The sequence below is a fragment of the Lagopus muta genome, chromosome 7 (assembly GCF_023343835.1).
Source record: "Lagopus muta isolate bLagMut1 chromosome 7, bLagMut1 primary, whole genome shotgun sequence".
Classification (NCBI taxonomy): domain Eukaryota; kingdom Metazoa; phylum Chordata; class Aves; order Galliformes; family Phasianidae; genus Lagopus; species Lagopus muta.
In genome coordinates this window covers 11,571,085-11,598,929 of record NC_064439.1, presented here as the reverse complement: position 1 = coordinate 11,598,929, position 27,845 = coordinate 11,571,085, and the positions used below count along the sequence as shown (strand labels likewise).

General features: G+C 38.0%; 2 protein-coding genes across 2 annotated transcripts in view; both read left to right on the top strand.

Annotated features, from left to right (window-relative positions):
* Nucleotides 1-27,845, top strand: part of LOC125696457 (uncharacterized) — a 583,942-nt gene that overhangs the window by 476,796 nt on the left and 79,301 nt on the right. The window lies entirely within an intron of this gene.
* On the top strand, nt 850-27,522 carry PITRM1 (pitrilysin metallopeptidase 1). Its single transcript, XM_048952159.1, has 27 exons — nt 850-1,007; nt 1,368-1,470; nt 2,249-2,355; nt 4,704-4,855; nt 5,227-5,341; nt 5,470-5,566; nt 5,880-6,040; nt 7,393-7,519; nt 8,272-8,360; nt 8,851-8,979; nt 10,698-10,811; nt 11,258-11,354; nt 13,381-13,515; nt 15,321-15,459; nt 16,579-16,695; nt 18,171-18,303; nt 19,041-19,161; nt 19,966-20,042; nt 20,442-20,607; nt 20,725-20,825; nt 21,660-21,780; nt 22,530-22,601; nt 23,888-24,000; nt 24,516-24,641; nt 25,793-25,938; nt 26,562-26,664; nt 27,243-27,522. The coding sequence occupies exons 1-27, from the start codon at nt 961-963 to the stop codon at nt 27,334-27,336; spliced, it is 3,102 nt and encodes a 1,033-aa protein (XP_048808116.1). The 5' UTR covers nt 850-960; the 3' UTR covers nt 27,337-27,522.

Genomic DNA, 27,845 nt, shown 5'->3' with positions numbered 1-27,845 from the left:
AACTAAATGACATTCATTAGCACAGAACTCCCAAGCTTCACAAGTTACTGGATCTTTTCGCTGGGCTTAAAAATGAGTGAGAAAGAAATATAATTAAGACAGGTTGTGTAAGTTAATGCACAACGTTCAACTTCAACTACAGCAAGTTATTAGTCTTGTTATTTAATCTAAAAATTAATGAAATGGGAAAATTACTGAAAAACACGAAAGAGTAAAACAGGAGGGGGATGGAGAGCGTGCAGCAGCAGGGCAGAGAGCGGAGATGGGCATTGAGTCACACGATGATACTGGAACCTGCAGGGAGACATCAGTGGGAGAAAATGCAAAAGAAGATTGGAGATGATAAGAATTCCTAGAGTGCTTGAAATTTCTCTTTTTTGAGTCAGCATTGCAGATGAAGATGCAAATCCAAGCAGTGTGCAATAGCAGTGTGGAATGTGCCGAACACCGGCTGCTCACACTGCATTTAAAATCACACGTGCTTGCTCCTAATCAGGCCTCTGATGACTTAGACAGTAAACAACTGGACTCCTGTGTGTAGGAACAAGGGTAATTTGGTGACCAGGCCTTGTGGAAGAGAGCTATGAAATGCCTTATCAAGCTATGACCTATAAACTGTACTGATTTGCACAATGAAAGGAATAAAAACTTAGGCATAGACTTAGAACGCACAGGCGCTGTAGGTGGGTGTAACACTGTTCTGAGGCCCCCGTTACGAAGACGTTCTAGCAGGCGCTTATGAGCGTCTTATCTACAACAGATCACCCCAGAAACGCCCCGGGTGTGGGACAACCCCCTTGCGCCCACACCGCCTTCAGGCGTCCAGCGGGGCGGGCCAACGTGGCGGGCGGGGCGTCCCACCGCCGCCAATGCAGGTGGGGCTGCGGCGCCTGCGCTGCTTCGCTGCTGTACGGCCCGGCTCGTCCGCAAAGCTGTCGGCCTGCGGCGGGGTGCTGAGCCATGTGGAGCCGCTACCGGGCGGCCGCGGGGCTACTGAGCCGCGGGCGGTGAGGACGGGGGTGAAGCAAGGGAGCGGGTGGGAGGCCCTTCATGCTTTTCTTCTCGACCCCGGGCGCTGGCCGCTCGGCCCTCGGCTCGCTGCGGTAGGCGGCCCGACCTTCCCTGCCCTGCGGGCCCCACGGCTCCTGTGCCCGGAGAAAAGCTCAGCCTAGGGGCGGGGAATGGCGCGTTGCTCCCTTGGCGTGGACAGGAAGGCCCCGTGCTGGCTGCCCCTCAGCACCGAGATATAGCAGCGTGTTTTCCTCAGCAGCACCTCCGCTCCCCTCCCCAGCGCCAGGTGGAGGGAACGTGCCTGGCTCCCCTTCTTGTGGCCCTGAGGTGCTCCAACAGGAGATGTGCTGTTTCAGGTCTCTGAATCAGAAGTCATGGAGGTGGAAGAGCGTTCCTGCCAACGAACGGGCACTGCTGTATAGGGTTGGAGAACAAATCCACGGCTTCACGGTAACTCAGGTGAGCATTGCCTCTTCTTTGTGTTGCTGGTGCAGATAAACTTTCCCTTGATGGGAAAAATGTCAAGGGCAAGAGTTTGTATGCTATGCAGGTATTTGCATAGATGCCACAAGTGGTCTGTTAAAAATGATGCAGTAGTTGCTTGTATTTATCCATCTGTGACTGAATTCTTTACGTATCATTAGCACATGTCCCTAAGGGGATTTGCTGCTCCAGAGTAAATGCTGCACAATGGGAGTTTGTGTGTTACAGACATTGAGCATTTGGTGTGGCCTGCTGAAAGTTCAGACAGTTGATTGATACCCTGCTGTGTGCTGGTTTATAGGAGACATTTAAGTGATATGTTATCCCCAGAACTACTTCTATTGCTTTACTGAAAACTCCCAATAGGAATAATATGGGGAATTTCTTTTTACTTCTAAGGAAAAAAGTTGAAGTAGAGAATGAAGGTATTCTACGGTCATTAGTTGTAACAGAATCAATAGTAGAATTGAGTTCTTTTAGTTTCCTTCTGCTGTCCTGACCACTGATATGTGAATATATGCCTTCTCTTTAAATTTTTGAGCAGTTTATTCTGGTCCTAATAGTTACACCAGATGAGTAAGTCCTCCGATTGTAACGTAGTGTATTTTTTAATATATTTTCTATTTAAATACATACAAATATTTCATAAATCATAGAAACACATGATCAGTGAACTGATTGTTGCTATGTCATCCTTAATTTATTTGATCTCTTAGCAGTCAGTTTGTAATACAGATGTTTTCTTCCAATACAGGTGACAGCTGTTCCTGAGTTGTTCTTGACTGCAGTGAAGCTTAGTCATGACATTACAGGAGCCAGATATTTACATGTTGCTCGTGAGGATTCCAATAATCTATTCAGGTAAAGATGTATACGTATCACATCCAGCATCAACCTGTGCTTTATACGTTGTAGTTCAGCTTCGTAATTAGACTTTTCTGTGATAGCAAAGACAGAAGTACTTCCTGTATGGTTCTTGCTTACAGCAATTCAGATTGTAACAGATGTTACAATGTCTGTTGTTCGGCATGCTGCTTGAAACAGAACCAACGCTTAACTAAAGTGAAGTTCCTCAGATACTTAAGTGGACCTTTAAAATTTCCAAAGACAGAGATTCCACAGCTTCTCTGAGCAACTTTTTCTCAGGATTTAACTGTTTATATGTAGATTTTCTTTCTTCAATATCATGTTAGAACCTTCCTTGTATTATTTAATGGTCATTGGTGCTTCTCTTTCCATCATGTGTATCTATGCAAATAACTTGTTTCCACTGTAACCTTGTAGGCATTGGAAGGCAGCTATTGGGCAAGCTTCCCTTGTCTCTTGGTACAGTCAATCTTTTGTAGAAGGCCTTTAGATTAGTCAGGCATAATTGGCCTTTGGTGGAACCATGATTGCTCTCTGTAATCACCTCCTTGTCTTCCTTGTGCTTCCACATAACTTCTACGAGGATCTGTTCCACGATCTTCCCAAACACTGATGTGAGACTGACTGATCAGTAGTTCCTAGTGTGATCCTCATTACTAGTTTTAAACATGGGTGTGATATTTCCTTTTCTTAAATCACTCTGGATTTTTCCTGCCTGCTGTGACTTTTCCAATATGATGGAAAGTGGCTTAACTACATCTGCCAGTTCCCCTCAGGGCACTAGGATGCAGTTCATGTCCCATGGAGTCATGGATGCTTGGGTCTCAAACCTAATTTTCTGTTATGATGGAAGGAACTTCATTCTCCAAGACACTGCCCTGAGGTTCAGAGACATGACAGATGTGGAAAGAGTGTTTGGCAGTGAAAACTGAAGGGAAAAGACTGAACACCTCTCCATGTCTTCTCCACCTTGGTTGTCTCTAGTTCTGTCTCATTCACTGGGGAGAAGGGTGTACTTTCTTTGGTCTTCCTATTCCAACCCATGTATTTGTATTATTATTCTTCACCATAATTTCCAAATTCAGGTCCAGCTGTGCCTTAGCTTTCCTTACACACCTCTACATTCTTGAGCAGTATTACTGTATTCTACCCAGGAATGTATGTCTATACTTCTTGTTTGTGCACTTCTGTCTTAAAATTCAATATTGGAGGTCCTTACACGGCCATGCTGATCTCCTGCCCAATTACCTACACATGGGAATTAAAAGGTCTTGTGCTACGAGAAAAAAATTCCTTAATAAGCAGCTAGTTCTTTTCTACTCCTTTATCCCTGAGGATGGTTTCCCAAGTGGTCCCATTCATTAATTCCTTAAACAGTGGAAAATTCATTTAGGATTCAAGGTCATGAATTTACTCTTCTGGCCCACATCCTTCAAGACTGTGAACTCTGACAGGCCTGATCACTGTAGCCCAGGCTGTCACCAGTACTGACCCCTCTCCATTAGTTAGTTTATCTATGTTGGTCCAGTAATTCTGCTCTTGTAATTGGGCTTTCTGTCACCTGGATTAAGAAGTCAATCTTAACACACTCCAGGAATCTCTGGCTTGCTGTGCTATTTTTCCAGATGTCAGGGTACTTGAAATTCCCTTAGAATGATCAGAGCCTCTGAGTGTGGCAGTGCCTGTTCTTGCAGTATGAACGCTTCATCAGCATCCTCCCATTGATCAGGCAGCCTGTGGTAGACACTAGTCACAAGGTTTTCTGTGTTGGTTTGGCCTCTAATTTTCATTCATAAGCTCTTTATCTGCTTTTTGTTGCTATTTTTCAGTGACATCTCTGCATTCCAGACTTTTTTTCTTTAACATAGGGGACAATCCCAATACCTATCCTTTTCTGCCTCTTTGCTTTGCCCTTCTGAGTAGTTTATAGCCATCAATTGCAGCACTTCAGTCATGATTCATCTCACCAAATTTTAGTGATAGTGATTAGATCATAGTTTTCCAATGGTGCGATGGCTTCCGAGTCCTTCTATACCTCTGGTTCTGAAACTAGATTTTCTAATAAATTGATATGTAGTTGTAAGACGTAGAACTTCTTTTTTACCATAAGCTTCCACAGGCTTTTCCTGAGTGTTTTGACTAAAAACTGTGTGTATGTGAGGTTTTTCAGCTAATTAACTGAATAGAAGAGATCATATTTCCAAGTAGGATATAAATGTTGTAAATGTAACTGTTGATATTGGCAACTGTTACAGTTTTGGCAATTGCTTTGTTACATTGTTACATTGGTTGGCTTCTCATAGCAAGTAAATGCATTCTTCTCTGTTCTGTCTTTCTTACAGTTTGCAATTCCGAACCACTCCCATGGACAGCACTGGGGTCCCACATATCCTTGAGCACACAGTATTATGTGGTTCTCAACAGTATCCCTGCCGAGATCCATTCTTCAAAATGTTAAACAGATCATTGTCCACTTTCATGAATGCATTCACAGGTGAGCCTGAAGTAAATGAATTTTGTCTTAACATGAGTAAGGTGGATCTTTTTTTCCCCTTTGGGGAGCTATTATCATTAAGTGTGAATGAGAGGCTCAGAAACTGTGAATGAGGGGTTGAAAACTAACAAAGCAAGATGACAGATCATTTGCAGTTACAAAGGCCTGGTAGAACTAGAGCTTTATAGTACACAATAAGGCAATTGTTTCTATGCTTGCATGTTTGATAAATAATTGCAGTCTTAATATGTTAGTTAATTAGTAAGCTTCTTCACCAATTATTTATATTGGTGAATGATTCAATATAAATGAGAGCAGAATACACCTCAGACTTCCTAAAATTCTGATCTTTTATGTCTATTTGTATGCAGCTAGTGATTACACACTCTATCCATTTTCAACACAAAATCCCAAGGATTTCCAGAATCTCCTGTCAGTGTATTTGGATGCAGCTTTCTTTCCGTGTTTGCGGCAGCTGGACTTCTGGTAAGCTTGAGATGAGAAGCAAACTTGAATTTTTTTTTTTTTTTTAGATTTATAAACAAAAATACAAAATCAAACAAATGATCTCTTGAGCTCCCAAGCAATGTTTCCTGTTATTAATTTTTTTTCAGGCAAGAAGGTTGGAGGTTGGAACATGAGAACCCAGCTGATCCTCAGACACCTCTAATTTTCAAAGGAGTTGTTTTTAATGAAATGAAAGGGGCATTTGTAAGTTTTGTGGATTTTTTTCTTTTTTCTTCAGTGAAGTCAGCGCAAACTGAAACTTTTATCCATGAGGTTAGACTGTTGAACATTTGTTTGCATATAAAAGAATACCTTGCTAATGGATTTTGTTGTAAAACTTCTAAGTTGACACAATAACAGAGCTATTTTTATCAAAGTATATGGGACTGTAGAGCAAATTCGTATGTGAGGAGTTCTAGGAGTGTAAGTTAGAACTCAAGTCTTACTATGGCCCACTTTTTATATTTGAAATGTGCTCTAATAACTTTACTAAAATGTGGTATTTTTTTCTCTTAAGACAGATAACGAGAGGGTATTTGCACAGCACCTGCAGAATAAACTTCTTCCTGATCATACCTATGGTGTAGTATCTGGTGGACATCCCTTAAGTATTCCTGATCTCACATGGGAGCAGCTTAAACAGTTCCATGCCTCACATTATCATCCCAGCAATTCCAGGTATCTGAAATTTGTATCTTACTAGGTTATATAGCGAGTTAGCATTGTGGTTTTATGAGGGGAAACCAGCTGTACGGTATTCTCCAGCAACTACCACAACATCATAGAATCACAAGGTTGGAAAGAGCCTACAAGATCGTCTAATCCAGCTGTCCTCCTGTCACCATTACTACCCATTAAGCTACTAAACCATATCTCGTAGCACCAAACAAGAAAGGAATTTGTTTTAGGGAAAGAATTGAAGGGTGATTGGAGGCAGTGGCTTCTGAATGAGAGGTGGCTAATGTACACCTTCTAGGCTACGTGTGCCTGCTTGATTTTGATGATTTGTGTGGAGTTTTATTTACAGGTGATTCTCCATTAACTTATGTGTTGTGAGGAAATGAGCATTGTGTAAGTACTTGGCAGTAATGCAGAATTACAGCACAAGTAGCACAGATGAAGTGGTACAGAAACAGATTCAAATCAACACAGATTAGAAGTTTATAAAGAAGTTGAGAGTGCATGACTGTTCATTTGCTCTTGAGTATGCCCTACTATTTTGGGTTCTAAACATTGGTTATCCCTTTGAGTTGGTATTCTGTTGGTATTGCTGCATCTATTCTGTTGGTATTGCTAAGGTCATTAAGCTAAACATCTACTTGAAAATATGAGGGTATTCTTTCTTCTCTACTAATTCTGTGGTCGATGTAATTCATTCATGGAACATCAGCTTGTGACATGACTTTGAATTCACCATCTCTTTTTTTTTTTTTTTTTTTTTTTTTAATCATTCCAAATATTCGCTTATACCTGAGTTTAGATTTTAAATGAGGAATAACATTTACCTGAGACATACACCATGCCCGTATTTAGTCCAATAGAAGTTAGTAATATTTCTTGTAGGTATGGGAGTGTACTTTGATAGACTAACTTGCACAACTCAGCTATGCTTTACAGGTTGGTTCAGAAATGTATAATCATATTTTATATATTATGAGTGAGGACAATAACAAATGTCTTCTGAAATGTTAGAGCACTGGAGTTATGGTTCCTAGTTATTTACTAGTATTTTCTTCTTGCAATATTGCATAATACTGCAGCTAACTGAATTTGAGTTTTTGTGGACTCTAAAGCATAACACAGAGACTGAGAAGTGCTGTGGAATTTTACCAGTACAGCTGTGGGTTTGATGTATGTGGCAAACCGTGGTAGGTCTTAAATTTTAAAATAATGTTCCTTGTAGATGTAACAGAGTCATTGGAAATCACATTAAATTCATAATGAAAGAAAAATAAATAAACCAAAAGAAGCCCTGTAGATTTTCCTGTAAAAATCTGTTTCTTAATTCTAAGCTTCTGTTTGAAATGCAGATTCTTCACTTATGGTAATTTTCCACTGGAACAACATTTGAAACAAATTCATGAGGATGCACTGGTAAAATTTGAACGAATTGAATCGAAGACTGACATCCCAAAACAAAAACTCTGGGAAAAGCCTGTAAGTATTAAGTTAAAGATGTCTTTATATCTCTATATGTATTAAAAAAAATATATTAAAAATGCACATCCAGTAGTGGAATTGCAGAAACTTGAGTATAACAGGGTAACTTTTTAGCCCAGCCTGCTGGGGTTATTTTCTTTGTTTGTAAGTGTATTAAGTGAGCTAAAACTTGTTGTTGTTGTTGTTAAAAGGGATAAAAAAGAATGTTTACTTTAGCATTTCAGTAGTGTAATTATTCCATACCTTTGTTCATTTTCATTATTTTAGTTTTCATACGCCCTCAGCATTTAGAGAACTGGAGCATTTATTACTGTGAAGCACCTAGAACTAGGGATAAGAGTGTTAATACTTTGTATCAGGAGATGATTCTTTAATGTTACCTAAACTTTGAAAGGTTGGTGTCAAAATGACTTTTTCCATTCATTCAAAACCTTCTCTTCCCTACTTTGCCTGGAAGCTTAAATTTTAGTTTGAAACCATGCTTAGAGTGTTATTTATGGACAGATTTTCTTGATCCTGTTTATTTCTCGTCTTGTAAAAAGTGAAGTCACCACTCTTATCTTTTCAAGGTATGCTGAGTAAATATTGTGTGTCTGTATGCATACTTGTGAGGAAATATCTGCAAAATTATTTTAGGTTTTTGTGAGGAGGATTTGAGGATGTAAACAGTCATTTTTTTTTTAAATTTGTAACTCTATTCTGAGTTTAGTCTCCCTCAAATGTACTTTTTTTTTTTTAATACTTTACAGCAAGAACACCATATAACATGTGGTTTAGACTCATTTGCTGCTGATCCTTCCAAGCAGACGACTGTCAGTGTCAGTTATTTGTTGACAGAGTAAGTCTTATAAAAAAAAAAAAAAAAATTTCTTAATCAGCCCTGTGGGGGAGAAATAGACAAATCCTTCTTTAGCAAAGGAGAGTTTAATTTGCTGAGACCTTTTTCTTGTCTTTCTCTTTAGCAGGCAGAGTTAAGGAAAATCAGCCACTCTCTCACAGAACTATTCAGTGGGTTAGGCTTTGGGAAAACTGGCTTCTTATTATTTCGGTTGCCTTCCATTTTTTCCAGTTTTTCTTTCTAAACCAGTTGCTAACTTTTGTCCTTGTGTACTAAGTGAGCTTGCAGAGTTTCTAGAATTACTGTTTATGATGAGTGAAAAACCCTCTTAATTTTCTAAGTTTGGTGTGGTGTTCATAAGTCATAATTATTTCTCCCTTGCCTCCATTACATGGTTTTGTAGAAGTAATTCTTCTGAAATGAAATCAGAGACGTTTGGTGTTACATATTCATAGCTTGATGATTTTTAATAATTAATATTTTTTTTCAGTATTACAGATGTTTTTGAAACTTTCACACTAAGCCTCTTGTCTTCACTATTGGTTGATGGACCAAATTCTCCATTTTACAAAGCCTTAATTGAGTCTGGCGTTGGTACAGATTTTTCTCCTGATGTTGGGTAAGTGTTACAATTTAACTTTCATCACTATAAAACAATGTTAGAGAAGATGTAAACCAGTATGAAGTTTGAAAAAGCTGTCTCTTATACAGACAACAAATACCACATCAGAAGAATCTGAATCGTTTTTCCTGATAAAGCACTGTCAGGTCTAAATTTTAGCTTGTCAGTATCTTGTTAGAAGCTGTGTTAGTTTTAAAGAAGTTTGGTGTTAACTATTCATGTTATCAGCAAGAAAAATATGTACATATATAGAAGGAACACGGTGTGCCTTCATTACTCTAATTTACTTGGAGTTTTCATCTTTTGTGTTTGGTGTTACGCAAAAGAATGATAAAAATGAGTTGGCTTTTTTGGTGCACTGTTACTGTTTTTTTCTTACTTCAATTCTGTGATTAACACTAGATCAGTTTGGCAGAAATGTGTTTTAATGCAATTAGATACCATTCTTTTATCATCTCCACAGTGAGAGAAGGGTATGTATGTCAATGTTTATTCAGAAAGTAGTATTTGCAAGCAGTCTGCTAAACTAGCTAGTTCTGCGCTGTAACCTATAGGTGAGTGGGTTCTGTTAACTTCACTACAGGCTCAGCTGCTCATCGCAGCTTGCCTTTTTTGTCAGCAAAAGGAAGCAATTTCAGGGCATAAACATCTGACTGATATTAGATATGAAGATGAGAAAAACCATTCTTTGTTTCCACTATCTCTGATGTTTGAGTGCAAATCCTAAACATAATAATGAAGTATGAATGTAATGCCTTGGGATAATCTGCTTGGCTTGAAGTTATCTCTTTCGGGTTTGCTGCAAGTCCTTTGTCATGAATGCCAGTGCTGTGCAGATATCTTGATACCACAGGGCATGATATCTGTCTTCAAACACTGAAGAAGTGATTCAGTTGTATGTTTTGTCAGCTAAGCCTTTTGTATGTTTAATGTATCTTGACTCATACAGTGAGTTGTCTTCAGTGTGCATCAATGACTGTGCTGATGGGTCCAGAGTTTGGTATTCCTGAATTTGACATCTGAATCTGTCATTGAATCCATTCTTTTTTTAATATGAAATAGTGGATTTTTAGATTTGATTAACACTAATTGCTTTTTGCATGTTGGCTTTGATCCAAATTATTAAATGCTGCATTTTTATGTGAGTAACAGTTTGTCTCTGTAAAGAGGAGTTCTCATAGTTAATGTCCCTGACAGCCTGAGCAAAACTGTTTTTTTCTTTTTTTTTTTTTTTTTTTTTTCCATCCTCAGGTGCCATTAAAAGTAATTACAACAAAAACAAAATACTTGACCTTCAACATTTACTTTGCAAATACTTCTTTAAATGTACTAATTAAAAATACTGTTCTTCTTGCTTGCTTAGAAGTGGAATATATATCTTCAGCTGTGCAGGTAGCTGAATTTTTCACTTAGGAGGTTTTATTACCTGAAGGTACTTACTAATGAACTAGAAGATGAAGAGAAAAGACTAGCTTTCTTCTGTAACTGTTTGTCTTTCTCTAATATCGTATACTATATCATTTCCTAACAGTGTGCTGCTGCTGCTGAAATTGAACAAAAAGTTCTTTTAAGTTCAATTTCTTCAATTTCTTTTTTGCTATCTAGAATTTAATAATCTGTGTATGTGGAAAGAATATTTTCCCCCTTGCCTTTGCTGGCAGTTTTAATGCTTAAGTTGTACTAGTTGTTGCTGAGTTAAATGTGTTTTATTCTAGGTTTAATGGCTCAACAAGAGAAGCCTATTTCAGTGTGGGTCTACAGGGTATTGCTGAGAGAGACATTGAGACTGTGAAACAGATTATTGCCAGAACAGTTGATGAAGTTATTGCGTGAGTAATGTTAAATTTTGGAGACTACTGTTCTTTCATACATTCTTTTACAATTAGAGATATGTCTTTATATACAACTACTACTAATTACACAAGAATACATATATATGTGTGTGTGTGTGTTAATATGCCTTGAAATTTTAATTAAGTTTCAAAAAAAATTACTGAAGAAGCAGTTATATTGCTCATTACCCTTAAAACTCTTATCTGTAACTTACTCTATTGTAGCATATTCATCAGCATAACCTTCAGGAGTTCAGTGACATTGGTGCTGTTTCACTAAATAACACATCACAATAAGATTTTCCTATCAATTTTAATTCAGTGTGTAAGACATCATGGTGTAATATTTCCCTTATCGATACCATAATTCATTTTCATAACTTCACTAAGAGCAATTAGTGCTTATGGATACGATTTCCTTCTCTCTTCACGCTTTCTCAAAGGAAAGGATTTGAAGAAGATAGGATTGAAGCTCTACTTCACAAAATTGAAATCCAGCTGAAGCACCAGTCTACAAGTTTTGGTCTTGCCCTGACGTCAGTAAGTTTGTATATGTGCTTGTGTGCGATGTTTTCTGTAGAAATAAGTTAGAAATTTGTTTGGTACACCTTTATAAAATATGGGGTCATTTTTTAGGTATCAAAAGCCTACAACTTCTCACTTTCTGGCTTTTTCTTTGTCATATCATATACATTTGTTCTTTTCAGGAGTCTTCAAGCTATTGCTAGACTCTACACTGCATGATTTAATCAGGCAGTGAACCTGCTGTCTTTGCCTGAATAGGAGCTTTGATTAAAGTAGGACTGTACAAATCAATAAATTTGATTAGTTTAGTTAGCAGTATGGTATGTTTAGGCTGGTATTTTACAGGTTTTATAGTTAGAAAGATAGCTCTTCGGGTCACACAAGTGAATTGCCTTCACCTGTGCTCCCATGGCTGACTCAGTGCTTGCCTCAGGTGATCAATCAGTGGTTCAGACTGTGATTCAACAGTTCCCATACACATTCTGATTACTTTTGTAAGAAAGAAATGTCATGCTGACTCTTGGTATGTTTTGGCCAGTTGCTTATCTATTTATAGAAATCAAATCAAAAGACTGTATTTTTCTTTGGAATGTAGGGTTATGCTGCTGTAGTATAATAAATATAATTACTAACACTGCCACTGGAAGGATTGTACTCTGTGTGATCTCTATGATTTAAAACATAAGTAGGAGAATTCAGAAACTGGTAGCTAGCTTTTGTTTTTAGCTGTAGGTTTCCTTTTCTTTCTGAAGTAATTAAAACTGTAGAAATTGTATTCTAAAATGATGGCCTGTTCCAGCTTGCTTATGTTTTATCTGTGTGACTGTTCAAAACAAACAGTCTCCAGATCCCTTTTCTTCTTAGGTTCTGCATGAAAAGTGTGTGGAGAGTCAGTTTATCAGGGAGAAGAGATCAATGTCTCCCTCTGTGCTTCCCCTCCTTTGAGAGCTTCAGAGAGCTGTGAGGTCATCTCTTAGCCTCTTTTTCTCTCAACTGGACAATCTAAGTGTCTTCTGCTTCCTCTGATAGGACTTACCTTCCAGCCCTTTTACCAGCTTTTATTTCCCTGGACATATTCAGCTACCTTAACATCCTTTTTATAAAGTGGTGACCAGACCTATATACAATATATTTGAGGTGAGACCTCAAATGCTAAATATGGCAGAATTGCCTCTGTCTGGCTATGCAGTGTTTAATGCACCCTAAAATGCAGTTTGTCCTCTTGGGTGCCAGGCACACTGCTGGTTCGTGTTGAGCCTGGTGAAATCAGCACCTTTCTCTAGACTCTGTGGGGCTGCTCTCCTACCACTTGCATCCATCTGTACTTATCTGTCATTCTGTCATCACTCCATCCCAAGCGTGGCACCTGGCATTTCTCTTGTTAAACTTCATGATTTCTCTGTACACCCAAAGCTCCAGTCTGTCTAGATCCCTCAGCAAGGCCACTTGTCCCTCAAGTGAGTCAATACTACCTCTTGGTTTATTATCAACTTGGAAACCTTTGTAAAAGATGCATTCAACTCCTGCATCCAAATCATTGATGAAAGTGTGGAACAGAACTGGCCTTAGAATTGAGCCCCATGGGACACTCCTGTTGATTAAATCACTTCATCAGACTGATAGGGTAGAAGACTGTAATATTCATAAACTGTTTTGTGTCCACCTCCTGCTCTGCTTTTCCTTGTTTCTTGGTCTGAAAAAAAAATGTTTATTTTAAAACGGGGGAAAAAGTATTGTCACAAATTTCCAGAATGCAGATGTAAACACCTTTGCAAAAAAAGAAAGTACGTTTATTTGTTACGATAAAGTTGGAGGAGAGAATGGAGGGGGGCAAAGGACAGATGATGTTGGTGGTATAGTCCTTTAGTCTGAATAAATATTTCAGCTTTACAGTTCTATTCAATCTAATGAAAGTGTTCATCAGTTACTACATGTCTACAGTTCAGGTATAGATGGTAAGGTAGTTTTGGAGCACAGATGCTGCCAGTTATGGAAACGCATGTAGATTGTCCTGCTTATTTAACTACCCTTTGCCTTTCAGTATATAGCCTCCTGCTGGAATCAAGATGGGGATCCAGTGGAGCTCCTGAAGATTGCAGATAAAGTGTCACGGTTCAGGCAGTGCCTTAAAGAAAATCCCACATTTCTTCAGGAAAAAGTTAAAATGTATTTTAAGGTAGGAACATGTTCAGGAAGATAACTACAGTATTAATTTTTGAATCGCAGTTCTGTGGTTTGAACTGAAGGGTACTGAGTTGTTCATACTGTCTGTTTTTAGATGTAGATAAACAGCAGTGCTTTTTAATGAAGCATGTTAATTTTAAATGGTTAAAGTGAGAACTTAAAACTGGAGAAATTGGCCACTTGGACACTTGGTAATGCACATACCAGAACAACAATAAAATACTAGTGTTTAATTGAACTCTGATGCCTGATGCTATAGAAGGGCATGTGAAAAGACATGGATAGAGGATTATGGGCCTGGTTGTGTATTGTGAGCTTTCTATTCTTCCTTGAAAAGACTTTGGCTGTTTAAATAAGATTGTTTTAGTGCACTTCACATTCCTTCAGTTGTTGTCTGAATTTTGCAGTTGGCTTTCTGCTCTTTTTCATGTGTACCTGTGTATATGTTTTACTGGAGTGTTTGCAGTTTCAAGAACAGCAAAGGCATTATGACATTGAATGATTCGAAGCCCTCTGCATTAGCTAGTAAAAACCCAGTGACAGCAGTGCTGAAGTGTCTTTCTTATTTTTGTTTTGTTGTGGTGTTTTTTTTTTTTATTGTTTTGCTTAAATTATTCAAGTTGTTTTGAAGGACTCATCTGTGATACTTAACTGTCAGCTTGATTTACCTTTGGGTAAATGCTTGTTCACATACATCAAAGGTGACAGGAAACAGTGGCATCTGTTTTCCTAAAGGCATTATTAGTGTATGGAAGTAGTAAGGAACTGTCAAATTTTTGGCTGTTAAGAAATACAGACACAGTATTTTTGAGAATGTTCTTGACTATGCAGTTCTGCTGAGGGTTCTGAGATAAAAACACTGCTCAATAGAAGTAATGAGAATTGTTGGATTTTCTGATATCAGAAGATGATGCACCTTATGTTGTACGTTGTGCCAGAAGATTAATGAAGCAGGAAGGCTGGAAGCAATGGAGAGGATGCTGTTTATCTGTCCTTGGCATTTTACTCTTTAACTCTGTAGTCAGTCATGTTTCCTTTGTCTTTCTGTATAACCACAGGGGAGATAAGCTCATAAAACAGGGAATCCAATTACAGTGTTTCAAATTATTGGGTGTGTCTCTCAGTGTTTGACTCCTACATTGAAATGGGCATTTTTGAGATCACTTTCTTTTGAATAGCCCCCCATTGTTATATAAAATAGTAGCTGCTGAGTAATTTTGTTATGAGTATTCCACAGTGCAGTATAAACAAAGAAATTTGACAGCAGTTGTGATGCTTGCATAATGCATGGAGTCCTTTACCAGCAAGACTGTAAGGCATTTTTGAGCAGGACAAGGCATGCACATTTTACGTCATTTGGGATCGCTATGCGCTCAAGCTTGGGCAGGTTGAATGAGATGTTAAATGAAATTCTCCTGCAGTTAACTGGATTCCCTATCTTAGAACGTTCTCCAGATATAAGTTATGGCATGCTGCTCTGCAGTGTCATACACAGTTGTTTCACCTAGATTTAATTACACAAGCACTGTATGCTGTTTGGGGAATCAGACTCCGTTCTAAAATTTCACCAGAAGTTGTTCGTTCTTGTTCATGCCTCTCATATCCTCCCTAGCAGCAAACTGCTTCATTAAATGAGGAGTTTAAATAGCCTGTTTGTGATTCTTTTGATAATATGGTAGAACCAAGTAATGCATGGGCTGTTCTGATCTACTTCTGATGAAGCAATAATCTGAGACAACACAGGTGGAAGCAGCGCTCAAAATTAATAATTCTCTGTTTTGGGATGCATTTCTGCAGGATAACCCGCATAGACTGACTCTGTCAATGAGTCCAGAGAAAGACTACTATGATAAGCAAGCAAAACTGGAAGCAGAAAAACTGAAAAAGAAGGTCAATGCTCTTTCTGAAGAAGAGAAAACCCAGATCTTTGAAAAAGGTTAACATACTTATACATGGTTTTTGGTTTTTGTTTGGGTAACTGTTTAAAAATACACTTGGTTGTTTTTTTGTTTTTTTGGTTTTTTTTTTTTTTGAGCTATTGCTCTGTAAACTATTTTAAATTCTTTAAATATATCAAACATGTCCCAGTATTTGTTCTGAACTGGATTTTTTTTTTTTTGTTATAGTTGGTAAGCTTGTGTAATACATGTGTTAGGAAGCTATGCAGTTTATACTAAACTATGTGGTTGGTGTATTCCATTACTTTTAGCAGTTAGAAAACGAAATGATCAAAGATTTCAGCTAACAGTCAGTAGGAGGAATGTTTTAAAATTTATCTGCTTTTTTTTCCTGCTAACTTGCAATTAGTACAAGGTGAATAGCACCATTTACCTTCAAGCTCTTTGTTTCTGAGCACATGAAGTTTGCTCCATGCTTCTATAAAATTTACATTTTGTAATTGTATTTCTTTTCTACTTAAAAAGCCAACTATAGAAATAATATTGTTTGGTTTATTCTGAGGAATAACATGAACTTGGAAACCTTGAGCAGTCATGTCTTTTTGTTAAAACATTGATTTAGACACAGAAATCCTATAAAAAAATGGAGTTAATGTTCAGAAGCAGTGTCCCTGGGAGGGGAACAGGGGAAGATGATCTTTCAGATGAGTTTGTCTACATACAAAAATAATTTTGAGAATACTTACAGGCAGCCAGCTAGAATCTGAAAGAGGCTGGAATGTAAGATAAAGTACAATGGTTTAGCTGCATCAGAGTACTGACAACACTTGAGAAAGATTTCCTATGAGTTAGAACCAAGGTCTGCGTTGCCTAATGGTGTCTGCAGAGCTGGACAATAGGGCAGACTGACAGATATCACTTCTTCAGGGTTTGAAATACATGTAAGCAGGATGTGAAAGAAGGGAGTGTGTAGGAACGAATTTACAAAGGTATGGTTTTTTTCTGACACAGTAGTGTGCAGAATTTGTTTCAGTGCAATATTTGAAAGAACAGTTGATAGAAAATGCTAGACTAAAACACGTTTTTCTGATCTGCATCACCTCAGAAGATTTAGAAGATGAAAATGGTGAACTTAAGTATTCTGCTTTCTTTATTAGGTTTGGAATTAATTGATCTTCAAAGCAAACCTCAGGATACCTCTTGTCTCCCAGCTCTAAAAGTGTCTGACATTGAGCCCAAAATCCCATTCACTGTGCTGGAGACAACATTTGCAGGTTGGTGTAACCAGTATTTTCTCCTGTCAAGGACTACACTATTGGATTGTTATTCAGCTACTAGCACAACTATGGCACTTATTCCATCTTAAAGAAGTTTATGTACATGCCTAGCTGTAAATAGTCATACTCTGAAACAGAACACAAACAGCTGTAGCTTGTGGAGAAGGAAAAGGCAGTAATTTTGGCCTGAGTTGTTTGATTTTGACTGTTTGTCAAAGTCGAGGGTGTTCCAACAAGCTAAAAGCAATATCCAAAACAAACTGCAATAGAACTGTGGGTCAGGCAAACGTCTGGACCATGTAGCTCCTGACTTTTTTGTCTGCCAAAGCCAAGCTTCCAGATAGCCTTAGACTTCAGAATTGTAGACTGGAATAAAGTTTTAAACAAGGAGTACCTAGAATTCTTTGGGTGAAATTAATTAAAAAAAAAAAAAATCTGAAAGTGATTCTCACTGTTTGTTGCCCGTAGCTGTGAGCTGTGACCCTTTTTCTCTAGTCCACCACCTCTGCAGTAGATTGCAATGGTGTGTAGAAAATTCTTGATGTCACCTCTGAGGGGTGATGTTGAGGTGCTCCCAGCTGCAATCCTGTTGCCTGCTCTTTGTTTAGCAGTAGAACACCTGACGCAAGCTCCCTACCTCCTACTTTCTCACTGCCTGCCCTGCCCTGCAGTCAGAGAAGTCACTAGGTATGCTCAATTTTGCTTGAGCAATCCTGCTGCTTTCCAGAGACTTAAGCATTTCCAGGGTGCAGGAAGCATTTGTTAGTGCTCTCTTCCTACCTCCTACCTGTTTTTAAAAATAAGACGTGCAAGAACCATGGAGAAGTCGTCACTCATTGTAACTTCATTGAAAACGTGTCCTGCTTTGCTCATGGCTCTCCTTATGGATTGATAGGAAGCAAGAAGTCATAGCTCTCAATTTTGTCATGGTTGTGCTCAAGTCTTGCAGGTGACATTGCTCTGTAGTATATTTTTAACAGAAATTTTTCTGTCGAAATTGTCAGCAAGTGTCAAGTACTGGATAATTTTGATACTAAAATGACCTGTTTTGTGTGAACTGTGTTTATTCTAATAACTGTTGTTACAGTAGAACGTACAAAGTGGGAACCTCTTTTTCTCAGCCTTTTGAGGTAGAAAGACCAAAAAAACAAGTAAAAGAGAAAAACTTCTCAAGTCATTCAGGAACAAATTATCATTCCATCACTTGAGTGTTATACGTAAAATGTGTAACTTCTCTCTTTAAATTTTCCAGGCATGTCTTACTTTACCATGTACAAAAATAAACAAACAAACAAAAAAGAAACAAACACAACCCCCACTGCAGTCCAGCATTCAGTGCAATATTCCAAGTTAAAAACAAAAAGTCGATCTGAAGTGATTACAGAAAATAACTCTTAATTCTTGTAAGAAGTGGTTTTGCTTTCATGTACTTACAGAGGAAACCTTTTCTTTTCTTGTTTATTCATCCCTAGCTGATGAAGTTCCTGTCCAGTACTGTACTCAGCCAACCAATGGGGTTGTGTACTTCAGAGCTGTTTCCAGCTTGAACACTCTTCCTGAGGAGCTCAAACCATACGTGCCGCTGTTTTGCAACGTCATTACAAAGTGAGACATTTACTTTGCTAGAATCTAAAGCACTAAGATATATTTCAGCTTACTGAAATAACACTGCTTCTAATAATTTCAGTGGCTGTTCTTGTAGGAAGGAGACAGTGATAAGTTGGTGTCTTGCTGGAACACTGATTCTTCCCTCTCCTCACTGAGTTGCCAACTCCTTTAGCCTTTGTCATTCTCTGCATTCCTTTGTTCCTGGGTGTCAACATGAGCATTCCCCAGATAGATGGAGAATTTTATCTGAATGGAAAAAAGCCTCGCTGAAATTTAAGTTTTCATGTTTAAGTTTTCTTGGTCTGGTTTCACAATGTGGTCAAAGGAACACTCACAAAGGGGCAAGAGTGGCACCAGACATATTAAGTGACCTGGGCCAGAAGGAGTCTGTTCTTTTTAGTAGTGATAACAGCTTATGTGATGCTACTACTCTAGTTCCACGTGTATGTTGGGAGCAAGCCTGTACACTAAGCACCCTTTTTAATACTCCATTTTGAATTTGCAGTGGGTTTTAGCTGATGGCTTGGTGTATTATTATTATTATTATTATTTTATTTTTATTTTTTTTTTTTTAGTAAGATGTGAAGTATTACATTTTCTTGATAACACTGCAAATTGCTTAGTTGCTGCATTGTATTTGCCTAAAAAAATGTGATGTTTCCTTCACATTTGGTCTATAAGCCTTAGTCTTCCCATACAGTGAAAATGGAAATAAATCTGATTATTTTCCACAGGCTGGGATGTGGAGCCCTTGATTACAGGGAACAAGCCCAGAGGATAGAGCTAAAAACAGGTGGGATGTCTGTCAGCCCACATATCATTCCAGATGATTCACACCTGGATGTGTATGAACAGGTAAATTAATCATAAACTTACTGATGTTAAATTGCAATAACAGCTCAATAGTTAAGGTCACTCAGGGCTTCCAGTAGAGCATCAGTTAATGTGCATTGAAAACAGTGCAAAAGGGCTTATATATTTGGGTAAAATATATATTTGACAATTATAATATCTTAATATTTTGCATTAAGGGAAGCATGTGACACAGTCATCCATTTTAAGGCAGTGTTTTGCTAACATATGACTATATTTTTAGGTTCTGCAAAACTTTGGAAACAAGAGTTAGGGACAGAATGGAGTAGTGCTGTGCGTGGAGAATGCTGTTAATGTATGTCCCTATTAACTGTGATTGGGAAACATTCAGTGCTTTTCAGGTTTGTTAGATCTTAGCATTGGGCACTGTAGTTTTAGCAATAAATATATCTTAAGATATTTCAGAGTTACTGAGGTCTGCTTCCTGTAGTCTGTTCCCCATTGATCATGAAGTTGAGTAAGGGACATTCTTTGCAGGAAGATTCATCCCTAGAACAGTTCCTTATTCTTCATATAAAGAACAGCTAAAACTCTATTTCTAAGCTTTTACTTACTGTTGAGAATCAGTAATCAGCAGGCTTGCTTTTGTGATGGTCAATCACATTTCATGTCTGCTCTGATTTTAGTAACATAGCCTGCATTGAAGTACTTTTGTTTTGTGAAATATTAGGTTGGCACCACCGCATTGCTTCCATGACGAGAATTCTTGCATGCTTCTCCATTGCTTTAGTTATTTGTCCAAAGGAGTTTTTTTGTGTATGTTTTCTTTTTTTTTTTTTCCTTCAGGGTGTGCTCTTTTCATCTCTGTGCTTGGATAGAAATCTGCCAGACATGATGCATTTATGGAGTGAAATATTTAACAAGTACTGTACATTGTTTTTTGGGTTTTGTTTTATTTTCTTTGCATGGTTTTGGGGGTTCTCTTTTTCCCTCTTGCCCCAGTCACTTCTTACAGATCCTACTTTGAGGTTTGTTTTCATAACTTTATCTTGAGTGACTCCCAGACACTAAATCATGGAATGATTGAGGTTGGAAGGAACCTCTGGAGGCCTTCTGGTCGAGGTCCCCCAGTCAAGCAGGGCCATCTAGATCATGTTACCCAGGATCATGTCCAGACAGCAAATCTAAGTACCCTATCCTTTGATGACTGTATAATGGATTAAATGGAGAAGGTGCTCTCTTGAATGAAAGATGCAGTATTATTTAAGCCCATTGGTGTGGTTTTGCATGAGATGTAGAGACCTATTTTTACTCTTTTTCAGCCCTCGATTTGAGGAGGAAGAGCACTTCAGAGTGCTGGTTAAGAAGACTGCCCAGGAACTATCAAATGGGATTCCAGATTGTGGGCATTTATATGCTTCTATTAGAGCTAGCAAAAACCTTACGCCTTCTGGAGAACTGCAAGAAATGTTCAGTGGGATGGATCAGGTGAAAAGTTAATGGTGTTTTTAAGTGAGGCTCAAATTCTCTGCTGTGGAATGGCAGTGCTGATTTCTGTTGAATCTTTCTAATGACTTCATCTGTAGTTCTGCCCTTTTATTGCAGGTGAAGTTAATGAAGAGAATAGCAGAAATGCCTGATGTTAAACCAGTACTACGCAAACTACCACGGATAAAGAAGTACCTGCTAAATAGCGACAACATCAGGTGAGTTCTAGCTTAAACGGAAAGAAACACTGTGGTAAGAGAGAGGCCATGACCTGTCAGTAAGGCATGTCTCAGTATTGTAGTCCTGTGAAACAGGAGACCTGAGGAAATACTGCAGAAATGTTCAGTCCATGTTTTATGAGCTTAAGAACTTGATGGTAGCTGTGGCTTTTGTTTTTTTTAACAGGTGAAATCTACAACAAATGCAAAATTCAGATGTTGGATATTCTGTCAATATACTGCCTTTTTTTTTTTTTTTTTTTTACCTTGAAAAGTGCTCAAGAGCAATACTGTTAGATTGCATTGTCATAGTTTAATGTGGTTTATTTTTGTTTTATTTTTTCTCTGCAATAAAAAATAGGGATTTTTTGAAGCCTGCTTTATGTATCAGTTGGGCAAAATAAGACGTTAGTTTCAAAGATAGTTCAATTTGATGTTGAATTGTAGTAGATTGTTTTGCAAAGAAAATGATGAGTAAAATTACTGAAGTATATGTGCTGTTCAAAATCATGGTAGCTGCGCTCGTAAAAACAGAATACAAAGGAGACATTTCTGTTCTGTGAAATCTGTGTAGTCATATCTTGTGCTGAGAAGTGATGGATAGCTACTACTGGTTTGGGGCAAACAAAATAAAAAAATAATTAGGCTGTATTTTTTTTTCGGCATATCAGATGTTGTCTTAGAGTTATTATGCTATTTTCTGCGATAAAGATTATCCATGATCACAGGTGAAATTTTCTGATGATTTAATAGAAAGTTCTTAAGCACAGTGGTGCAAATTTGTAATGGACTGTGCAAATCCACAAAAAGATAGTAAAAAGTGTTTTTTGACAGATGTTCTGTGAACGCAACACCTCAACAGATGTCGGAGGCATCGAAAGAAGTAGAGAAATTCATAAAGGGCATAACTAGAAGTAAAAAGGAGAGAAAACCTGTTCGTCCCCATGTGATTGAGGTAGGAAATCACTGTGACTAATGCATCAAATATATCTAAATTTGATCTTCTGTAGTGGCAACTGTTCAGTCTGAAGACAAACACTATCCATACAGAGATGTCTAAATAAATTGGCCAGTCAGCTCTGCAATAGGCTGGCTTTGTGGCAAAACATACAGCAGCTTGTCTTCATCCTATAAAACAGACAACAGTAATCCTGTAGATCGCCTGCCTGATCTTATCCTTAGGTGACTGCGTACGCATGAGATATGAAGGAAAATTAATTTTTCCTTTCTCAATCACATGAAACTATAACTTCTTTTTTAGCTGTGCATTACTTGGCATGCTGGCCAAATGGAAATAGGGAGTAAGGTGAAGTTCCTTAGTTGTGTAGGAATTTGCTTCATTATTTGGATGGATGTTTGGCACAAATTGTACTTGGTTCGATCCAGCTGACAGAGAATCCACTGTCTTAATTTCTAGAACTAGAGTAGGTTCCTTCACTACCCAGTTGGCTGGAACTTTTGGGGACTCTAATATTTCTCCTGGTGTCTTTTGGTACAAAATTACTCTTGAAAGTAGATTTATTTAGCATTTGCTTAGAAATACAAATATAAAGAAATAATCAAGTAGCTTGCTTATGTTTGTGAAGACATATGGGCTGATGGTGATTTCAAAAGCTACCACAGGAAATATGAGGGAGTAGGGATTTCAATTATAGTATTCTTAGTTTAAATCATCTTCTAATATGAGGACTGGATCTTTTGTAGAAATCTTCGGAAGTCAGACCTGTGGGAAGCAAAATGCTTAGTAGTTTGCAGATCACAAGGAAGCTAATTAATGTAAGTACAGTATTGGTTGAGGATACCAGCATGTGTGCCCTTTATCCTACACTGTATTGTTTAAACAGTTCCTCAAGCTTCTTCTGTCTGTCATCCTTTTTGTTGTTTTGCTTTTGGTTCTGATTTGGAGATCACGTAGCTGACTTCACGTCCATGCTTGCAGAAAATACACTGTAAAAATCTCTGTATTGTTGCTCTCAGCTATCCCTTTCTTTTCCTTCCTTTACTTCCTAAATGATTTTCTATCTGAATGACACCAGACAAAAGAGCATCAGTGACAGTTAAGTAAAAAATAAAAACTTGGTTTGGGTGTAGGAGAGAAATGCAGCTTTGTGTACCTGAGTTCCCATGGAGAAAAGGCAGTGAAAGCACAGCCGAAGATTTTTCTTGCTGACAGGTCATGCACGTGGTACTGTACTTGGCCTAACCATGCTGAGATGTGGGGGAGCTGAGGAGCTGGGGAACAGATCTCTGGAGTTGTGAAACATTTGAGAGTATTGAAATGTAATTGTAAAAGCTTTTGAGAGTGTTTAAGGCTCTGTAGTTAAGTAAGCACATAGGAATATGAGTGAAAGAGAAAACTGAGTGCTTTAGGAGCCTGGAGACATAAGGATTGGAAGTTCTGATGTGAGGGGATCTGCATCTCTGAAGGTATTTGAGAAATGTGTGGTGGTGGCACTAAGGGACACAATTTAGTGATGAGACTTGGTAGGTCAGGTTGTTGGTTGGGCTTGATCTTTTGCAGGTCTTTTCCAACCTAAGTGATTATGATTCTGAATAAGAATCAAGTTTACTGCAGGAGATCTGTGAAATTCAAGTAACTGCTGCTTGTCAGAAAACAGCTGTTTTTTTTTTTTTTTTGTGGGGAGAAGTGTTGTTTTTAGGATTCAATACATGTAGTTAATAGATGGACTCAAGTGGGATGGATGTGGAAGTGGAGAGTTATAAACGCTTCGATCAGAGTAAAGATGTGACAGAGAAGTATGCATCTCAAAACTCTTTGGTAATAATGTAATGTATGGACAACCTAGAAGCTGGTGAGCAAGTAGTAGCTGATGTACAGTATCTACACACTCTGGTTTCCTAAGGCAGTTCTAGTTCTGGATTGCTAATATGGGCAAGCTGAATGTATTAACATTGATTGCAGTGTAAGTCACCTGGCAGCTTTAGCATATGTATGTCTGTCTGTTTGGCAGAGTTTCACAGTTATCAAAAAAAAGCCAGAGCTTTCAAAAGAATAAATTATCTCATCTCTGCTGTGGCAGTAATGTTTTCTTTCCTCTTAGGATCCTACATTCAAACCATGCCCAATGAAGACACATTTTGTACTTCCCTTCCCAGTCAACTATATTGGGGAATGTGTTCGAACAGTTCCCTACACAGCTGCAGACTACGCAAGGTAGGAAGCAGAATCAGCAGGGAGCTCATACTTGTGTGCTGCATAACACTAAACAAAATGGGAAGTTTTAGGTCGACCATTGAAAATGCAGTGTCAATAAAAGCTTTGTGGTTTATTTGTGACAAATTCTTTACAGAACATGGTTAAATCTGTGAATGCCCTGTTTTAGTAAGCGCTGAGATGAGGTAACTAAGGGCTACTAACCCCTAACTTTGGAATAATAGCCCTGCTTGCTTCAATGTGTCTGTAGTGACACTCCTATCACATGTAACAGAGTTGCAGTTAGGAAGCTGTTTCTGTGTTTCATTAAGGGGAAACAATTGGAATTAAAGGATTGTTCAAAAGTAGCAACTCTTACACCTATGTCACTTTACTCAGCTGTTGTTAAATGTTGCTTAATGTTGTAGATTACAAGAAGCAGTGCGTTGTAAATTGAGATCTTTTTGAATAGTAGCAGAGAATATTAGTGTTACCCAATTCACTTAATATCTTTTCTATTATTTCTCTCATTGCAGTCTTCGAATTCTTGCACGGTTGATGACATCTAAGTTCCTACATAGAGAAATAAGAGAGAAAGGAGGGGCTTATGGTGGAGGTGCTAAACTTAATCACAATGGAATATTCACTTTCTACTCCTACAGGTAAGTTCATATCTCAGGGGACCACTGACTACACTTGCATGCATCTTTGACTTAGTTGCAGCTCTCCTTCAAGATTAAATGAAACAAAACAAATATTGAATGACAAGAAAGTAATTCAGCACTGAGTATGCAGTTAAGGTTAATTGCTTAATGTATATCAGTTTTGTTAACAAACCTCTCCTTGCTTTCTCTGGTTTCTATCCCTGGGAAAGTCTAGTTTATCTCTGCTGGTTTAGCAATCAGTGTTGCCTTTGCACCAGGTTTGTGTAAGACAGGTTTTCATTTATTTTGTTATGGGTTGAAGAGACTCGTAAACTTTTGAGATTCTGGAGTAGAAGGGCACTTTTTCTGCTGGTCTTATTTTTGAAAAAACAAGCCTCTTTTGGTGACCGTGGCTGGAATCATCAGAGATACAGCAAAAAACACTCAGAAAGCGTTGCTAGTAATGAGCTAGATTGGAGAAAGTATATTTTCTTTTCCATTTTCTGTCATTCTGGAACAGTTAACCTGCTTTAATTTTACAAAAGTATTTACAGATAAAAGTTTAAATTGAAAGTATTGAAAACTAGCTATAATTCCCAATAGAAGTGTCATGAGTCTGATAGAGTTCTGTTTTAAATCATTTTCTTTACTAAAGATAGACTAACACAGTTCTTGGGCAAGATTCCTGGCTAAAATCTGAGCAGCATTGCCTCTCTGCAAAGTTTTCAACGTGGCAGGACTTGTCTTGGTTAGTATTTCAGTAGTTGTTGACCTGTTGCACCTGTTTTACAGGGAGCAAAAAGAGGTGTAGCAGGAAAAGCAACTTAAAGATACGGTATATCATAAATACTGCTGCTTTTCTTAATGAAAGCTATGCATACTAAGCTGCTGAAGCAAATTGATAGTGGATTATGAAGTGCTGGTTTACCATCTCTTTCATACCAATTCTTTGCACACTGCCATGAAGCTGCTTTTAGCAACTGAGCTTGCTACCCTTGTGTACTCAACAATTCAAAATACATTTGGTTCACTCTATTCTACAAAGTTTGGTTTATGTATGCATGTTTTGTATAATGCATAGTAAACTGAATGGAGTAAGAACAAAGTAATTACTGTACTTCATGCTGTAAGACTCAAGTCAGTAATTTCTATTTTTTTTCTCCACTAAGGGACCCAAATTCATTAGCCACCTTGAAAACATTTGAAAAAGCAGTTGAATGGGCCAAGTCTGGAGAGTTCACGCAAGAAGACATTGATGAAGCTAAATTGGCAGTATTTGCTGCTGTAGATGCACCAATAGCTCCTTCAGATAAAGGTACATTCTCACCAGCCTTTCAGCACTGGGATATTTATTTGTTTTTAAATTTAAAGGAGAGAAAATACTTCGCTAAACTAAATCATATGGTGAAATTTGTACTTGGTGGATGCTGATGACCATTGCTCCTTTTCATAAATGCTGAATGTGTTCAGTCTCTCTACTGAGGTTTATATATTCAAGCTGCTCCTCAATATTAGGTGAATGAATACAGTTAGAAGATGAAGGTAGAATAGAGGAAAAAATTTTGGCTTGGAGTTGAATATAAGCAACTATAATAAAAAATTGCCTTTTTTTTTTTTTTTTTTTTTTAAATAGAAGTTACAAGAATTATTTTCCAGGCATGAATGTCTTAATTTTTCGTTTTTTTTTTTTTTTTTGAGAAGTTACAACATAGAACTGTATCAGTTGCCAAAATAGAATGATTTTTTTTTCTAGATAGGTACTTTACCCAGTCTATGATCTTCGGTTTACAATTAAATCTTGTCACAGAATGGCTGTCAAATTGTAGTCTCTATTCTTCCCTTCCTGCACAAGTACTTGTCTTACTCTGCACTCCTTCCATGCAGTTGTAGCTGGGATTCCAGTACATTATTGCAGTATGTGGCTTTGTTTTCTTTTAGGTATGGACCATTTCTTATACGGGATTTCAGATGAAATGAAGCAATCACACAGAGAGCAGCTTTTTGCTGTTAACAAAGATAACCTGGTTGATGTAGCAAACGAGTAAGTCTGTGCTTAGAATATGGGGGGGGGGGGGGGGGAAGATGCTTATTTGAAAAATTACACAAATGCTGAACTTGAACAAGTTTGTAAAAGTTCCCCCAATTATGTTCTTTTGTTTCTTTCATTGGCCTTTTGTCCTACTTTTACTACTTGCGTTTGTAACCGAGAGAGATTTAATTATATCCTGTATATTGCACTCTAACACATGTAGCCTCCCTCTTACATTCTGAATCTGCAGGTGATTGTTCTACTTTTCAAAAGCCCAGAAACTCTCTAAAGAACATGTCCCCTCTGCTGTCCAACTCCTGGCTAAATTGGTTCTTTTTGACTCCTACCACTTCGTGCTTATTTCGACGTGAATTCCACTGCAGAAGTTTAAGCAGATAGGCTAGTTATGGCTACGCCTCAGTGACTGTTGTATTGTGATGGCTGGGGAAAAAAACACTGTAAATTCAAAAAGCTGTTGTAAAAGCAAACAATGGGTTTATAGCCAACAGCTTTTTTTCCTGAAATATTTTAACTTGTTTAGGAGAGTCACAGAATACTGAATGCAGCAACTTATTTGTTTCTTCTTGCAGGTATCTTGCAGTTGGGAAGAGTACTCGTGGGCTGGCTGTACTTGGCCCAGAAAACACAGATATCACCAAAGATCCCTCATGGGTCAAACGATGAATAGCTGGCTGAACATCCAAGCTCATGCAACATAAGCCCATCTTTGTGACTACATTAGCTTTCTGTATTAATTTTTAATTGAGCAGTGGCCCAGCTTCAATACTACTTAAATTGCTGCTTGTAGCAATGTCCAACAAGCCAGTTAAAACTGAGTTTAAAAAAAAAAATTCTAACGATACAGTATTAGAGAGCAGGAACAACTTGTTATAGTAATGACAGACTTTAGTATTTTATTCAAGACTCACTCCTTCCATCACATATAGATACTATATAAATTAAATATTTTTGTATATGTAGAGCATCAGAGTTCTAAATGGCATTGGGTTGAAAACATGTCTGCTGTTGGATATATAAAGTGCTATGTCTCTTTCAAATCTGTTTCATTCTTTTTTATGCTAATTCCAGCTTCCTCTCACAGGTATGTGTCAGTGCATTCTACCTCACATCAAGCCAAGTTTGTGGTGAAGGGCAGCATTAGTGGGCAAATACATAATGTATTTAAATTCAGC

Coding starts and splice junctions, on each gene's coding strand:
- PITRM1 (XM_048952159.1), top strand. CDS start 961: ATGTGGAGCCGCTACCGGGCGGCCGCGGGGCTACTGAGCCGCGGGCG. Junction 5,342..5,469: donor TTGCGGCAGCTGGACTTCTG/GTAAGCTTGAGA, acceptor ATTTTTTTTCAG/GCAAGAAGGTTGGAGGTTGG. Junction 8,980..10,697: donor GATTTTTCTCCTGATGTTGG/GTAAGTGTTACA, acceptor GTTTTATTCTAG/GTTTAATGGCTCAACAAGAG.